The 17,277-nt window shown below is 67.0% G+C and overlaps 1 protein-coding gene across 2 annotated transcripts; it reads right to left on the reverse strand.

The window, feature by feature from the left end:
- Nucleotides 1–793: 793 nt before the first annotated feature.
- On the reverse strand, nucleotides 794–14,279 carry LINGO3 (leucine rich repeat and Ig domain containing 3). Of its 2 annotated transcripts, XM_032358545.1 has the most exons (3): nucleotides 14,185–14,269; nucleotides 10,670–10,894; nucleotides 794–3,359 (listed from the first exon to the last, which is right to left on the reverse strand). In XM_032358545.1, the coding sequence occupies exon 3, from the start codon at nucleotides 3,311–3,313 to the stop codon at nucleotides 1,535–1,537; it is 1,779 nt and encodes a 592-aa protein (XP_032214436.1). In that variant the 5' UTR covers nucleotides 3,314–3,359; nucleotides 10,670–10,894; nucleotides 14,185–14,269; the 3' UTR covers nucleotides 794–1,534. The 2 variants fall into 2 exon arrangements, with proteins under 2 accessions (XP_032214436.1, XP_032214443.1); XM_032358552.1 differs by lacking the exon at nucleotides 10,670–10,894 and having other exon boundaries at nucleotides 14,185–14,279.
- Nucleotides 14,280–17,277: the final 2,998 nt, after the last annotated feature.

Genomic DNA, 17,277 nt, shown 5'->3' on the forward strand with positions numbered 1-17,277 from the left:
ATGGACCCCATTCCTGGGGTTCCTGAAGATTTTTGTAAAACATCAGCTCCTGTTGCTTACCCCCAGTGATGGGGAACTCACTATCTGAAGAGTAACAGGGCAGTAAGCTTAGAGGGGTTCTTCCTTAACTCGAGCTTCCATCTGCCTGTGGCTCCCTTACCCTTTAGCCCTAGCTCTGCTCCAAAGTGGCAGAGACTGCACTTAACAGGGACCCTCAGAACCTCACACACTCTCTGGCCTCGTTCCCCACAGATGCAGCGGGTCACAGCGCTGGGCCAGGCCTGATAGGGCTGCACTGGGGCCCCTCTGAGGCTGGCTGAGGGGGTAGTGTGGACTCAGGACTGAAGGTCACTCCAGCTGGCCTGCTGGAGGGGGACACCCCAGAAGCCATGCTCCCCAGCCAGGGGCCAGGACGTCCGCCCCTCCTGTGTGGCATGAGCAGAGGAGGCAAGTGGCCGCTGTTGCAGGTGGCAGAGGAAGCGGGGGAGATGGCTTCTCCTAGTGGGCAGCCCACCCTGCTGGGCTGGTGGGTCCCGGACTGGGGGAGAGTCTGGGGGCAGGGGCCCAGACTAGTCTGTTTCGTGCTGGGCCCCCAGTGGGAGCACTGCCTGTTCTGGAAGACCTCAGTGTAGCCCTGACACTCCCCCAGAGACAGCCAGTCGAGCGGGAGCTGAGTGTGAGCTGAGTATGTCAGCTATGATCTGTGCACATCCCAGGTGTGAGCAGCTTGTCCCGGCGTGAGGCGTGCTCTTGGGAGAGCCCTGGGTCCCCATGGCGAGCTCTGCAGCCTGGGGCGTGCGTTCAGCGTCAGCTGGTTCTAAGCTGGGTGTGTCTTGAGTGTGAACTGGATGTCGCGTGTGAGCCAAGTGTGGCCTGGCTGTGAGCCGTGTCCCGGGTGTGAGCCGAGTGCATTCCCAGTGTAAGCTGGGGTTGTCCGGTGCGTGAGCTGGGTGTCTCAGGTGTGGTATGCGTGTGTCCCGAGTGTGAGCTGGGTGTGTCCTGAGAGTGAACAGGGTATGTCCCGGGTGTGAGTTGTGCTCTCACAAGAGCCCTGTGTGCTCGAGGTGAGCTCAGCAGCCTGGGGCGCCTGTTGAGGGTCGGCTGGGTTCTGTTTCGGAGCTGTGTGTCCAAGAGCGTGTCCTGGGTGTGAACACCTGTGTGCTCCGTGTGCGGAGTGGAGCATCCGGGCATGCCATCCCCAGGGGATGGGCGGCCCCCCACGTCCCGGATGTAGGCCATCCTCCCTCGGGGTGCCAGCCGTGTCAGGGGGCCCCCAGCCAGGGGTAGGGGGGTGTGAACCATCCGCAGAGAGGGCTGTAGGGGTCTCCGAGCTCCCACCCAGCTCAGGAGGGACAGAAGACGGGGGGGACCTTTAGAAAATGCTCGAGAAACTGCAAAAGATGAGTCCTGATGAAAAGACAGTCCTGTGGTCGGGTCCCTACAAAAAAGGGGGTCAGTCGCGCGGGGCGCCGGCGGCGGGCGGCCTCCGGGAGATGCATAGGTGCTCGTGGGCCGGGCCGGCGCGCGCGGGGCGTCAGATCATCTTCATGGTGAACTTGCGGGAGCCGCCCTGGCCCGCCGCGGCCGCCGGTCCATCCACCTTGCGGAAGGAGTACTCCACGGAGAAGTGGTTCTTGTGCTGCCCGCGGCCGCGGCTCCACACGAAGAGCAGCAGGAAGCAGAAGAGCACGACGCCCAGGAAGGTGATGCAGCCCATGGCGGTGGACACGAGGATGGTGGTGAGGTCCAGCGGGAAGCGCGCGGCCGCCTGCGTCTCGTTGCGGCCCTCGCCCGGGGTCCGGTTGGCGGCCGGCTCGGGCTGCACGCTCAGCGTGGCGAAGTAGGTGTCGTTGCCGCCCGCGTTGCTGGCCACGCACGTGTAGGTGCCGCTGTCCTGCGGGCGCGCGCCCCGGATCTCCAGCGTGCCCCCGGGCAGCAGGCGCGCGCGGCCCGCGCTGTCGGCCGTCACGGCGCGGTGGCGCGGCGTCACCCAGGCCACGGTGGGCGCCGGCTCGCCCTCGGCGCGGCACTGGAAGCGCACGTCGTCGCCCGCCGCCGCCGTGACGCGCTGCAGCCGCCGCTCGCGGATCTTGGGCTTGCGGCACACGAAGTACTCGAAGAGCGCCGAGTCGGGCAGGCTGCGCAGCGCGTCGCCGCGGACCTCGGCCGGGGTGGCGCAGGCCGGCAGCCGCCCGTCGAAGTTGAGGGTCTTCCGGCGCTGCACGATCCAGAGCAGGCGACAGTCGCAGGCCAGCGGGTTCCCGTCCACGCGCAGCGTCTCGAGCGTGTTGACCGAGTGGAAGGTGTTCTCCTCCAGCGTGGACAGCAGGTTGTTGGAGAGGTTGAGCAGGCGGATCTGCCGCAGCCCCAGGAAGGCCTGCGGCTCCACGACGGCCAGCAGGGCGCCGGCCAGGTGCAGCTCGCGCAGGCGGACCAGGTCGCGGAAGGAGCCGCGCGGCACCGTGCTGATGGGGTTGTGCGACAGGTTGAGGCAGGTGAGGTGGGCCTGGTGGCGGAGCGCGGCGGCCGGCACGGCGGTGATGTTGGTGTGCGTGACGGACAGCGAGGTCAGGTTGAGCCCCTGCAGGCTGCCGGCGCCCACCTCCTCCAGCAGCGGCCAGTTGTCGATCTCCAGGTGCAGCAGGCCCGGGAGCCTCCGGAAGTTCTGGTCCTCCAGGGCGGCGATGGCCAGGTGCCGCAGCCGCAGGGCGCCCAGCCCCCGCAGGTGGCCCAGCGACTCTCCGGACAGCGCCGTGAGGTTGCAGCGCTCCAGGGTCAGCTCCTCGAGCGCCAGCAGCCCCGCGAAGGCGCGGCGCGAGATGAACACCAGGTGGTTGTCGCCCACCTCCAGCCGGCGGAGGCTGCGCAGGTCCTGGAAGGTGTAGTCCAGGAGGATGACCAGCTTGTTCTCGCTCAGGTCCAGCAGCGTGAGGTTGTCCAGGCGCGTGAAGACCCCGGGCGGGATGAGCTTGAGCAGGTTCCCGCGCAGGCGCAGGACGCGCAGGCGCGGCAGGTTGGCGAAGGCGCCCGGCTCCACGTGCGCGATCACGTTCTCGCTCAGGTCCAGCTCCTCCAGCAGCGGCAGCGCGGCCAGGTCGCCCGGGTTCAGGCAGCGGATGCGGTTGCGGCTGAGCTCCAGCAGGCGCGTCTCGGCCGGGATGCCGTCGGGCACGGCGGTGAGCCGGCGCCGGGGACAGGCCACCGCGCGCGTCTGCGCCGAGCACTCGCAGCGGGCCGGGCAGCCGGCGGCCGGCGGGGGCGCCGCGGGCAGGAGCAGGAGCTGCAGGCCCAGGACGCACAGCCAGCAGGTCATGGTGCGGAGCGTGGGCCTAGGGCCGCGCCAGCATCCTCGTGGGCACCTGAGGGCGGGGCAGGCATCAGCACGCGGGGCCACCGCCCCGACCCCGCCGCGCAAGACGCGTCCCTCCGCGGAGGGCCCCGCACGGCGGAGAGCTGGACGCGCGGCCACGCGAAAGCCGGTCCACCCGCGATCGCGGCGGCCGCGCTCCTAATGGCCAGAAGCCGGAAACTGCCCAAACGCGCATGGGCAGAGGCGCGGACACACACAGCGGGTCCCCCACGCGCGGAGCGTCCCTCGGCCACCAGCCGGAGCGAGGCCCCCACGCGCGGCCCAGGGTCGGACCCGAGCCCACGGTGCGCAGGGAGGGAACCAGACACAGGAGGCCACATGGAGTGTGAGTCCACCCGTGTGACGCGGCCAGACCGGGCTCCTCCCCAGGCGGGAAGGGGGCTCCTGGGGGCCGGGGGCTGGGCGGGGGATGGCTGATGGGGACGCGGCTGCTTGGAATGTTCTGGAACTAGCTAGTGCTGATGGTTACACAACTTTGTGGATACACTGAAAGTCACCAAAATGTACCCTTTAATAGGGCACATTTTATGTTATGTCCATTTTATCTCAATAAAAACATTACAAGAGAAAGCACTTACTGAACTGCAGAAGAACTTCACAACATAGTGTACAATTTGGGGGCTCCCCCCCACAACTTATTGAGTGCCTTCTGTATACAGGCTCGGAGTCCGCTGAAGGGCCAGGCAGCTGGAGGTCCCGCCCTCCTGGGGTTTGTGGACATCCTCCCAGCCGGGTGGCAGGTGGCCTCAGTCCTCTCCCTGGCTACCCCCAGGGGCCTTCCCGGGGCCCGCCCATGCTGTGCTCCCTCTCCCCTGTGTTTGTGTCGACACTGGTCCAACCACCGCACGAAATTAGGACGTAGTTTAAAACCCCGGTCATGGCTGCGACCTCCCAGGGGACTGTAACCTCTCCAAGGCCTTTGTCTTCATCACTTGGATTTCCCGAGAGCCCAGGAGTGTGGTGAGACCCGGCACCTGCTGGGGGAACCCCAGTGCTCCATCCACACCGACAGCGAGTCGGGGGTCACACCCGGACGCTCTGGATGGAAGGGTGGGCGGTGAGGGTGAATGGCGCTGCCGCCGCAGACCAGCAGAGGCGACATCTGAGCTGAGACCCGGCAGAGGGCTGGCTGGCGTCCCTCCAAGAGCCGTGTTTGAGTCTTAGCCCCTGATACCTGTGAAGGGGACCTCGTTTGGAAACAGGGTCCTGCAGATGTGATCAGTTATGATGTGGTTCTATTGGGATCAGGCAGCCCTACAGCCAGGGACGGGTGTCCTTGTAACCAGAGGGACAGGGACACTCACATCGATGCCAGAGGCCACATGAAGAAGAGGCAGGGACTGATCTGGTGCGTCTAAGCCAGGAAAGCCAAGCATTGTGCGGAGCCACAGAAAGCTGGAAGAGGAAGAGGGGGTCCTCCCCGGAGCCTTCGGAGGGGGCTGGGTCGTGTAACACCCCGATGTCAGACTTCGGCCTCCAGAACGGGGAGAGGGTAGGTCTCTGTTGTTTTAAGTCCCTCCTTGTGTGGCATTTTTGTCGTGATGGCCACAGGCAGCTCAGAGAGACCCAGTAAATGATCGGGAAGTGCCCTGGTGTCTGGGGAAGGGAGTGCCAGGCTGGGGGAACTGCCCGTTTAAAGGCCCTGGGGCAGGATGGGGCCGGCTGTGGGGGAGGGAGCCCGCTGACGTGTGGCGTGGAGCCTGCCCGCCCCACCGCCCTGTGCTCCTCCCTCTACCCTGCTGGGCTGCAGCCAGACCCTGGGGGTCGAGGTGGGGCTTGGCGGGGAGGGTCCAGCCAGATGGCCGCTGGATGGGGACTGAGAGCAGCTGCATCTCCCCAAGCATCCCCCATGAGGGGCTGCCTGTTTCCACACTGTTCCCACAGGACCGGCCGGGCAAGGACTCAGGCTCCAGGTCCTCCATCTGCTGGACATCTGGGAGGCCCGCTCCCGCCTGCCCAGACTCCTCGGGGAATGAACACGCCCGGAGCCCCGGTCCCTGCCGGCTTCACGCCGAGCACGAGGGGTTGGGCGGGGAGGGTCTGCACTTTGCAGGCACAATCCAGGTAAGACGAGGTCACCCTGGGCTCAGCTGGCCCTCACCCCATGACTGGTCTTCCGATACAAAGGGGAGACATGGACACAGATGCACAGAGCAGAGGCTTCCAGGCAGTGGGTCGGAGGGTGTGGCTTGGAGCCATGGGACGCCGAGGACCACCAGGAAGCCCTGAGAGCTGGACGATGCCCGCAAGGACCCCCGCCGCCCCTAGAGACTTGCGAGCGAGCCCGGCACTGCGGACAGACCCCTTGAGTTTGCTGCAGGGTCATTGGAGATAGCGAGAAAAAGAAACTGGACCTAACGTCCGCGTCCATCCCTAGGGCTTGGTCAAATTACGGTCTGTGTCTGCTGTGGCGTCGAGGAGACCCCCGCGCACCAGCAGAGGAAGAAGCTGAGATCTCGTTAAACCGAGGAGACCTGGAACTAACCGGTATTCGTCGACAGGGGCTCAGACAGGCGGCAGCCCGCGGCGACCGTGGGACCGGGGAGACGTGAACACACCCGCCGGGGAAGACAGCTGAGAGGCACTGAGACGGGGGTTAAAAAAATCTGGGTTGTCAGCGACAGAATGCACAAATAAAATGAAAAGAAACACCCAACTGAATTCTAGGTGCCCCCCACCCATGCCTGGGACTTCACGTACGCCGCGGAACAGCCCCGGGAGTGGTGGGGACGGAGCTGCTCACAGCACGAGGAGACCAGGGATCGGCTCTCAGCTCGTGGCGTCCAGCAGGGGACCAGCAGGGAGGCCGTGGGAGGCAGCGGGAGCCGGCTGTGCCCTGCCGCCGCGGCTGTCCTTAATTCTGACCTGGACGTTGCAGGGACACAGTCTCTCCCTAAGGCAAACTTCCTGCTGAGGCTGTTTTTCTAGGTCATTCTGCCCGCGTTGTTGCCCAGCACGTGGGGAGGCTGGGTCCCCGGAGAGGAGAGAGGCGTCCCCCGCTCAGCTGTCCGTCTCCCATGTCTGGCAACTTCCTACCTTAAACTTGCCCCTGACTCTGAGCTTCCTCCAGGTCCCTGCCCCAGCCTGTGCTGCTCCCTGTGGTCGAGGGGTAACTGTCCTCGCCCTGGGAGCTAGTGGCAGGGCCTCAACAGCCTGATTCAGGGGGACCTGGGGCCCCTCTGGCTTTGCCCCAAGGAGGGAATGGGTGGTATGATTCAGCGCCAAATACAGAGTCCTTGTGGGGACAGAGCTGTCTGGTCTGTTCTTTCTGCAGCAGAGAACCGCACCCCCGTCTGGCATATAACGAGGCCCCAAGGCTCCGCACAACCTGCCCCGCCCTCCCCCGCCGCCCCTCCTCCCTCTCTCCCCCGTGCCCACTCTGTTCCAGCCACCGGGGCCTCCTGGCCGTTCCTCCCACACACGAGGCCTGGTCCTGCCCCAGGGCCTTTGCACGTGGTGTCCCCTCTGCCTGGAACACTTTCCCTGCATGGCTCCTCCCTGACTTTATCTGGGTCTGGTCTCGTGTCACTTCCTGGTGACTTTGTACTACAGTCCTCGTCCTAGTCTCTCTCGATAAAGTAAGCTCTGCACCCTGCGTGGGTCTCGAGCCCACGACCCCAAGATCAAGACTCTCGCTGCACTGACACCCTCGCTTGTCGCTGGTCTCCCGTCCGCCGGACCGGGAACGCCGCCGCCGCCGCCTTCAACACGGCAAACGCCGAGGAGCCTCGGCTCTGGGCCGGCCCTGGCGCAGGGTCTCCGCCGGGACCCCAGCACATGGGGGCACCTCGCTGTCACCCTTCCTTCCCAGTCGGGGACACTGAGTAGCACAGCACCTCGGGGTGGCGGGAGACCGTCTCGGGGGGCAGCGGGCAGCGCGTCCGGTCGCAGTCCGGAGCACAGCTGCTGCTGCCGGGCTTTTTAAAAAGGACGATTTGCTCGAGGGCGGCTGACAGCAGCTGTGCGTGGTTTCAGGGGAATCTTGAAACCGTTTTTATTGTGCATAACGCGGGGCCTACTTCTGTCACCTCAGAGACACGGCCATGCAGCTGCCCCGCGGTCCCCGCTTCTGTCCACTAGTCAGTCAACAAACAGCTCCCCGGGGCTGAGCCAGAGCTGGTGAGACGCGGCGCCCAGGAGACAAAGAGCCTCGCCCCGGCGCCGGGGCCGGGGGGAGCTTCACGAACACCCCTGGCTCCGGTCCGGAGAAAGACGCCAGGGGAGGGACGGTGGGGCCGCGGAGGGGTTCGCAGGCTCCAGAGCGGGGGCTGCTCTGCCCGAGACCGCGGAGGGGGCGGGGCTGAGCCCGGGGTGGCAGGAAGGGCGGGGGGGGGGGGGGGCGCCCGCAGACACCCTGGGGTGAGGCCCTGCGGTTCGGGCAAGACGCCAACACGGACGTTGCCCGTTTTTTAAGCTGTTTCTACGTCGGAAAGAATTCTTACCCAAGAGCTGGCCCCGAACACGGAGGACGAAACCGGGAAGTAAGGACTCGGCGGCCGGAGGGGGGCCCGGCGGGGGCCGGCAGGACCCTGGGGGCACCTCACCCGCGTCCCTCACCTGTTACTGGGCGGCCAAGCCACGGCGACGCCCCGGATGGGAGCACCGCTGGCCCTCGGCCACGGGGCCCTCCAGCTGTGGCCCAGCGTGTCCCTGACCGTCCCTCAGGCGTGGCCACCATTGCCTCCACGGGGCTAGGGGTGAGGCAAGCCCGGGGTGAGGCGAGCCCGGGAGGGACCCTCACGGGCCTGTGTCCTGACCCTGGGCCCCGCAGTGGGGTTCCCATCCAGCTGGAGGTCTGGGCGCCCGTCCTGCTTCTGGGGGTTCCCAGGGCCCTGCGCCCACTGCTCTGCAGGGCAGAGGCGGGCGGGAAGGGCAGGGGCACAGCGTGGACAAAGGCCCTGTGGTGGGCTGTGGCCGACAGGGAGAGGAGGGCCCTGTTCTTACCCTTTCTCTGCCCCTTGCCTTCTTCCCAGGGCTGGGGTCTCGGGGGACACGCACTCCAGACCCTCCCTCCCTGACCTGGGGCCGGGCGCCCCCCAGGGCCTCTCCTCCTGTCCCTGTCAGCTGACGACTCTCGGTTTTCTGTCTTGGGCGGCACATCTCCCCCGAGCTCCAGTCCTGGGGACCCGGCCGCATCCCCGACCTCTCCCGGGGGGTTGCTGCAGTGCCCCCCACCCCGCCCCAGCCCCGGCAACGGGGGGCCGTCTCCACTCCACGCCCCCGTCCCGCACACGCTGGAATCATGGCAACCCCCGCCCCGGCCAGTGCACTGGCAGATGCCCTCGGCTGCACCTCCAGATCCCGGCCTCTCCTGGCAACGCCAGGCCGCCGCGCAGGGGAGACCGCTCCCACGGAGCACCCACCTCCTTCCGTCTGGTGGCCTCAGTGTCCCCCCTGCAGAGCAGCCCTGGGGGCGGTCAGAGGAGACCTGCACCACAGACAGGGTGTGGGGTCGTCCCCCGGGGGGCCGTTCCAGCCAGGGCGGGGGGCCGAGCCTCATCCCCGGCCCCCACCCACGTGAGGCCAGGAGCGCCACCCACCACGACCACCACAGGCGTCCCCGGACGGGGAAGTGGGGCACCCCGGGGTGAGAGCCCTGTCTGGAGGTCGCACGACACATGACAGGCACACGGTGGAGCCCCTGCACCCCTGGAATCAGCTCACCATCGGTCTGTGGTACACACGGGGACACAGAAGCCCAGAGAGAGAAAGGGACCTGCCCAGGGCCACACAGCGGGTGACGAGCAGATAAAGCTCAAGCCCAGGACGCCGTCTCCTCGTCTCCACGGCTCTCCCAGGGCCAGGGGACCCCATCCCCCGCGGAACCGTGAAGTCTGCGTGCTCCGCAGACCCGTGTGTCAGCCGGGCAGGGCCGCGAGGCCCCCAGCACCGCCGCGCCCTCCTCCACCGCCCAGGAAGGCTTGGGGTCGGCAGCGTGGGGAGCCGGGCCTGCGCGCTGCCCCCGATGAAGGTCCCCGAGGGCACTGTGCTGGGTGCTGGACGCTCAGCCTGGGGCCACCCAGACCCCCTCACAGAACCAGGCCTCCTCCCCCCGGCCCCCGCGTGCCCCAGATGGACAAGCCAGCACCGGGGACTGGGTGCACAGCCTCGTCTGCCTCCCGTAAGCCAAATCCCATGGGGGCGGCCTGGCCTCAGCGTCCAGGTGGGCGGATGACCTGTTTCCCGGACGGCACCCCGCTGCTGTGACAGGCTGTCCGCGGTGGGCGGGGCGGTGGTGGTCACCGGGGACCCGGGCCGGGGCGTGGAGGCTCCCTGCCACCCACTCACACTCCGGGTGTCCCGTTTTCCTCCTGAGACCTACCGCGTGCCACGCCCCGACGGGTGCCCGGCCCCCACGGGCACATTTTTCCCATTTCAAGTTTTTATTTGGTGCAGTGCCTTTTAGTGCATTCCCAGGGTTGGGCAACCATCACCTCTATCTGATTCCAGAACATTCCATCAGTCCAAAGGAAACCTTGTCCCCGTCGGCCATCACTCCCCGGCCCCCACGAGCCCTCTTCCCGGGCGTGGAGGAGTCTGGTCTAGACGTGTCACACACGTGGACTCACAGCCCGTGTGGCCTCCTGTGTCTGGTTCCCTCCCCGAGCGTCGTGTTGGGTGAGAGCGGACAAGGGTCATGAAAGTGAACACAGGACATCGAGGGCTTAGGAAAAGTGGGGGTCTGTGACGGTCTGATGCTTTGCCCAGCATGGCCTGGGGGGCTCCTCTCTGAGCCCAGATCTGCACGGGAGGCGGGGGTCAGCCAGGCGACAGTCTGGGAAATGGTGTTCTGAGTGGAGGGACCGTAGGAGCCCAGTCGCTGGTGTGGTGACAAGCCCGGTGCCTGAGGCGCAGCCCCGAGGGGCTGGCGTGTGTCTGCGTCTGGGGGCTGGGACCCGGGGTCGCTTGGGGTGGAAGCCCACGGGGCGTGGACCCCGCCGAGGGGCTGGGAGCCAAGGCTGAGCGCGGCGGCCGTCAGGAGGGGCTCAGGGCAGGACCAGGGGGCGTCTGTGTTCGTCTGAAGGTGCGTCCGCTCCGTGTGGCCTGACCCTGTCGCCCCGCAGCCCTGCAGGCCCCAAGTCCGGACTGTCCTGCCTACCCCACAAGGTTGTGACAGCGAGCTGTACCCTGTCCCGCTCTGCCCCCGCGGCGCGCTCGGAGCTGGGTTGCTCTGGGGCCGGGCCTACCCCGCAGACACAGTGAAGGACCCGCCAGCCTCTGGGGCGGGACAACGCCCCGTCCCGTCCACGCCCGCAGGCTGGCCCGCGTCCCTCCCTGCACCCACCTCCCCAGGCTGACCGCAGGGGGAGGGGCAGATGCTTTGTAGAGAAGGATCCTTCCAGAAGAGTCTGCCCTGGGTGCTGGCTGGGGTAGGAGCCTCGAGTCCTCGCTCGGCGGGGCCCTGCCCGCACTCTGTCACTCACTCCACGAGCGCTTCATGGGCACCTGCGGGCTACGAGGTGCTATTCTCGCTCTCGAGGGCCACGGCTTTGAACAAAAGAGACAAAATCCCCGCCTTTCCGTCTACGGGTGATAAACAGAAGAAAGAGGTAACAGAGCGGCCCCACGCAGACCGTGCTGTGAAGATCAACGGGGGGCGGGGTGTGCAGGCAGCGGGTCGGCAGACGCCCCAAAGACGCGGGGAACATGCGCCTGTCGCGCTCTGTGGCCAAGAGGAGGCAGTTTGCCAACGAAACCAAGGGTGACAGTGAGCGGACCTCAGACGGGGAGACTGCCCTGGGATCCCGGGGCGCCCGACGTCCTCTCGAGAGGGCGGCAGAGGGCCGGGGGTCCCGGAGACGGGCAGACCCCGGGCTGAGGGCGGGGAGGCTGGAGGGGGCCGCGGGGCAGGGAAGGGCAGGAGCCGGGTCTCCCTGGACCGGGGGGGAGCAGCCCTGCCCGCGCCGGGGTTTTAGGATGTGTGAGCCCAACGTGTCAGAGAATCGGAGTGAGTGGTTTTAAGCTGACGCTGGTTTGTGAGGGCGACCCCAGGAGACTCATGCAGCCTGGGGGAGGTGGGCTGGGGCCGCTGCAGAGCTGTGAGCCTGCTTCCAGCGGCAGGGAAGAGCGGGGGGCCGGGCTCCCCATGGAGGAGGCCATCAGCACCAGCTTAAGTGTAGGGACACACCTGGGGACGGGCCCCGGAATCTGTCCATCACGGCAGCCCCTGGGGAAAGGGCCCCCCTACGCCCCTCCACCCAAAACTGTCCAGGGCTAATCTGCCATAAACTCTCCACCCAAGGAGGAGGCAGAGTGTGGCCGGGGCCCTCGGGCCCGTCCCCTCGGGCAGACGCAGCCTGGCCAGGCCCCCCTGCGTCTCCCGTCCACCTGCTGTTCTGGCGAGCTTTGTCCCAGGCCAGGGGGTGCTGAAGATTGCCTTGGGCAAGGCCCGGCCAGGCCCCCCTGGAGGCAGCAGCTGAACCCATGGGGGTGGGGGGAGGTGAGAGATGGTGGAAGCTTGACAGCGGGACCCCATCGCCCCCACCACAACCCGTCTCCCTGTCACAACAGGGACAGGAGGGAGCAAGGGGAGCTGGGTTTCGCAGGAACTAGAAATATCCCCCATTTCCCCTTCCCAGACTTGGGGGGCCCAGCTGCAGTGGCACCGGCCCTCCGAGGCCTGCGTTTGGGAACACACTGCCGACCCCCCCCCCCATTTGGTGCATCCTTTGTCCTAGATCCAGGCCCTCCTGGGGCTTTCATCCATGACAATTCATTAAGCCCTAATTAGCCTCCGTCTGCTGTTAGTCCCTTAACTCTTAGGGGGGCTGGGGGCCTCCCGACCCAGTTTCCTTGCCAGCCTACACACGGGCACTGCCAACTGCCCTCTCTGGGAGAGGTTTCTTGATCTAGAACTGCTCTTCAAATGCCCACCATACACTGAGGCTGCTCACCTGCTGGCCCAGCCCTGAGGGTGGGAATAATGAAGCCCATTTGGAGAAGAAGAGACTGAGGGTCCGAGTGGTCCAGCTCACCTAGCATCACGAAGCTTAAGGGTCAACATTTGAACGTGGGTCTGATGCCAGCTCCTTTCATTAAATTCCAGGGCACTACTGGAGGGCAGAGGGTACCCTCCTGTGGCCCAGGATTGACACGTGGTGGTGGGCGGCTCACTGGGGCCCACCCGGCACGAGCTTTCCTTGGAGAGCCCCCGGGGAGGCTGTCTACCTGGTGACTAGGTGGTGACTCAGGGGAGCCCAGGAATGACAGCACGGGGGAGAGCAATCAAGTGGCTGCCTCACGTCGCTTCCTGGGCCCACTCAGCGAGGCACCTGCAGATCCCGGGCCTCTGCTGGGGCGGCGAAGAGCAGCCGCCCCCATTCTGTAGAAGAGCACACTGAGGCCGAGTGGGCACAGGGCAGGGCTGCCGCCAGGGCAGCAGGGGCACTGAGCACCAGACCAGGGCCCAGCGTGCATCCGCGCACCGTCACATCGGCCTCGGCCCCGGAGGCCTGCGAGCGTCTCTCCAACACCCCCCGTCACCAGCTGGGACGCAGAATGGAAGGAAAGCCAGGGTGAGATCACCGGGTTTAGCCCTTCCGAACCCCCGTCCCGGAGCTGGGCAGCCCCTTGCTGTCACCCTATGTCATCCGGGTGGAGTGCAGGAGCAGGGTCTGTGGGGGAAGCCTAAGGGGTCTGCCCGTGGGCTCTTCCCGTCTGGATGCTGCCTCAGCTGGTTGCTTTGGCTCAGAGGGGCCCAGAGCCCGCCTGGGTTGAGACTCCTGACAAAGACGACCCTTCCTTGCTCACCACCTCGTCCACACTGAGACCGCGTGTCCTCCACCTTCTGTCACTCTCTTGCCACACCCTTCCCAGCCTCCACACTTCCTCCAGGGAGCCCTCCCGGATTGCTCCAGGTCTCACTGCTCTGGGGCCCAGAGGTCCCCCATCAAGTCCCAAATGGTCCCTCGGCCTGCTGCCACATCACACAAGACACCCTCCCTCCCACCCTCTGCCGGCTGCAAGAGGTTCTCAACCACCTCAGGACACACACCGAATCACCAGGGTCTGCTTGTTAATAATGCAAGGTCTGGGGCCCAAACCTAAGAACTGGGGGGCTGGGGTACCTGTGTCTTTAGTGCCCAGAGCACATGTTAAAGAAACCACTTATTAAGGCGCTCTCCAAAGTCAGGACCGGCTCTTTTCTTGGGCCCAGACCAAGGCACAAGCCGCTGTCTGCTCCCCCCCCCAACTTGTTGAATGGGGCCCAGTGGTCTCACTGACCTGCTCCAGAGGCCCAGGGGGCACCCAGGCCCAGCCTGAGGGGTTGGAGAGAAGCTTCCTACCACGTCTTTGGTGTCGCTTGGACACAGGCCCACAGTGCAGAGGGCTCAGCCCCATGTCCCCAAATACCTCCCCACCAGGCTGAGCAGTCCCCAGCCCCCAGGATGGAGCCTGTCCTGGTGCGGACCCCAAAGGCCCCCTTCTCCTTCGGGGCACTTCAGCACCTCCGGGTGGATCAGACCCAGAGGCAGGAATGAAGTCTTTAGCCTCATGGCCCCCCAACCCCTCCCCCAGACCCAGTCAGGGCTCCCTTCTTCCCTCATGGAAGGGGGCGCATCCTTCCCGCATCCCCACTGCCCCACAGAACCGCCCAACCCGCTCCCCGCTCCCCAGTGCCCCAGGGGACGGGAGGGGGACCCCAGCGTGGAGAGTGGCCCCCAAAGTTTCCAGGGGGAGCGCTGGGGGCCTGGCGGAGAGCCATGCCCCCAGGAGGGGTGCGCGGGGCGAGCGCCCCGGAGGGAGGAGAGGGGCGCGGGTGGGGGCTGCGGGGCGCGGGCGGAGCGGGGTCGCCGGCCCTCGCGGCCACTCACCTGGGCGGCTCCGCCGCGGACACGGCGCGGGCTGCGGCGCGGGGGCCGCCCGGAGCCGACACGAGCTACCGCCGCCGCCTCCTCCCGGGCCGCCGTGCGCGCCCCCGCCGCGCGCGCCCGGCCGCCCTCCCCGGCTCTCGGGGCGGGGGCGCGCGGGGCTGCGCCGGGCCGTGCGCGCCGCCCGCTCGCGGGGTGCGCGGCGCCGGGGCCGCAGGTGTGCGGGGCGCGCGGGGCCACGTGCGCGCAGGTGCGGGGCCGCGCGCCAGGGCGGCGGGCAGGGCCGGGAGCAGGCCGGGGAGCGCGGGCCGTCTGTGCGCACCCGCCCGCGTGGGCGCCGGTCTGAGGACCCGCGGGGCCGGGGCTCGGCGGGGCTGCGGACGCCGCGGTGCGGGAAAGGCCGGGGCGCCCTGGCTGCGCGCTCCGGGACCTGCTCCCTGCCCCTGCCTCGTCCTCAGGCCCGGCCGCCGCACCTGGCTCTTGGACGCCTGCCCCAGCACCTTCCGCCCCAGCCAGCTCCCCGCGGGGCTCCGAGCCACCATCGCTCCTCATTGCCCTCAGGGTCTTGTCTGAATCAGCTGTGTTTCTGGCTCTGCCGCATCCCCTTCCTCCCAGCCTCCCCCGCACTGTCCCCAGGGAGGGCCCTGCTCTTTGCAAGCCCCGCTGGCCCGCCCCAGGGCTCTGCACCTGCTGTCGCCTCTGCCTGGAGCGCCTCTCCCTTCATCCTTCCTGGGCCGTTGGTCATCACTCGTGTGTGTGAGGGTCAGGGCCCGTGGCCCGCCGCGCCCTGGGAATGTTGGGTCTCCTTTTATCCCCGGTGACTAGTTTGGGGGCCCGTGGGTGCCCCTCTGCTTGGGAAGCTCACGTTCGGAGGGGGCCCACCCCATCTGCTGAGAATCCCAGAATGTCCCCGTGCAGCGTGCAGGCTCCCGACCGACTTCCGAGCCCCAGGCTGGGATGCCCCGGCTCCTGCACGGAAGCAGGACGGGGCAGCAGTGGGACTAGGAGTGGGTCCCCTAACCTGCAAGACGGGCCTGCCCCGCACCGGCCAGGGGTGAGCCCGGACCCACGGAGGGGACGCACACTGTGGAGTCCGGCAGGGCAGGGGGATGTTACTACAGCTGGGGGCCCCGGGGCGAGGATGGGGTGGGGCACCCCCTCCCCCATTGCGCTAACACCACCAGTGCTCAGCTCGGTTGAAACTCGGGCCCTTGGCGGCTTGCTGTGCTCGTGGTCCCCTTGCCACTCCTGAGAGGAGCACACAGAGGCTGCGAGATGCCCTTGCCCCCAGGGAGGGGCGGGCAGAGCTGCCTCGGCGCCGAGCGTAACCTTGTACTCTCCCACCCCGACTTCCAGGCCTGCCGCATCTTCCCGGCGGCTCGGCGTCCGCTCAGCCACCTGTGACTCAAGCAGGCTCTGTTCCCAGACTGTCGCGTTGGCTGGAGGCCCAGAAACTGCATCTCAGGAAGCTGCAGGCCAGGCCCCCCACAGGCCAGGGTGGGGGGTGGCCCCTCCCTGGCCGCAGAGAGGTCCAGAAGGGGGATGCGGGCGGCCCTCCCTCGTGGCTCCCCGCCCCTGGGCGCAGCCCGGAACGCTGTGCAGAGACGTTGTCCCAAGGGACCTGCTGTGTGACCTCAGGGTGGTCACTTCCCCTCTCTGAGCTTCTGTGTCTCTCCTTTGATACCGGCCCCTGCCGATACCTGCTCCTCGGGGCCCTTGGAGGAAAGCGTCATTGAGCGCCTGCTGTGTACCAGGCCAGGTGCCGGACGGAGGAGACACGGGGAAAGGAGGGGCTCCCTGCGGCTGGCGGGGGCAGCAGGCACATGAAATAATCATGAAGCGGGCGGCAAGCTCAGCAGAGACGGGCAGGGCCCAACCCGGGGAGGCTTCCCCAAGGAGGGGCCCTGGGGGTGAGTCCTACAGGCCGAGAGGCAGCCCGGAGCTGTGGCCCGGGTTCCAATCCAGATGCAGCCGCCGATCCCTGGTCCTGGGTCCGCGGGAGGCTCCCCTGCAGCTTCCGTGAGCACATCCGCGATGCAGGGGTCTGACGCGACCCATCTGCTCGGCCTGCAGACTCCGCTGCCGATGACAGAGGGGACACCGGGGGAATGGCCGCTCTGCCCAGCTTGTGGTCGAGGCTCCGAAGCCGGCGGAAGGGCAGGGGGAGGCCTCCTACCAGCGCAGCTCGGGACCCGTGCAGGGCTGTTCCCTCCGTGTACGGTGCCCTTCCCCGGACGCCCCCTCCTCCGTCCCTCCTGACTCCCGTCTCCACTGCCCCCGCTCCGGGTGTCTCCCCCGTTGGGACACTGTGTGATTTACTGACTTAGTCTCTTTGTCGTGTGTTCCTCCTTCTTTACTGCTGTGGCTCACAGGAGGACACACACAGGAGGCGTCCCCTAGATAGTGTTTGCTCCCAGAGGTGAGGTTTCTGAGCCGGGAAGTGGTACCCTGATGTTCCTCTGCGCATCTACCCCACCCCAAAACCACGGCTTGTCTTCTCCTTTCTGTCCTTGGCCAGCATCTTCCCACTCCCTGTCCCCAGGGAGCCCCTGGAGCACACAGTGGGTGCTCAGCAAACAGCTAGCGCGAGCCCCTTGGCCAGTGCTGCTCCGTTGCGTCCAGCATGGTGAGGGAGGCCGGCCAGCATCCCCAGCAGGATGCCGCGGGGGCGGGCGACGGGGATGAGGGGACCTGGAAAGGGGGTGTGGCTGAGTTGGGTGGAGCCGGGGAGGGGGCGTAGTACCTGGTTGCCAAGGTTACGACCACCTGCGCTGGGGATGTTGTCACAGAGATGCAGCACCCAGGAGGAGAGCCCAGCTCCGGATGCAGAGGCCGTGGGAGGCGGTGAAGGGCAGGGAGGTGGCCGCCTGCCCGGGGCGTTCAGAGCCCTGTGCGCCCCATGAGGGGCTGTGCCTGGGTCTCGGGCTCTGCCATCTTGTGCTCTTGCCCCCGAGAAAGGCAGCAGGAGCCCTTAGGGAGCAGCAATTATCTCTAAAATTAAAAGCCCTTCTCCTCTGGCCTCTCTCTGCTGCGTGCCGGCGGAGGGAGGCTGCGGGGGCAGGTGGCCGGGGAACCGCGGGTGTGGCCCCGCACAAC

This window comes from Mustela erminea, chromosome 1 (assembly GCF_009829155.1).
Source record: "Mustela erminea isolate mMusErm1 chromosome 1, mMusErm1.Pri, whole genome shotgun sequence".
NCBI lineage: Eukaryota > Metazoa > Chordata > Mammalia > Carnivora > Mustelidae > Mustela > Mustela erminea.

Excerpts from the sequence above, each read along its gene's own strand:
- LINGO3 (XM_032358552.1), bottom strand. The coding sequence starts at position 3,313 with ATGACCTGCTGGCTGTGCGTCCTGGGCCTGCAGCTCCTGCTCCTGCCC.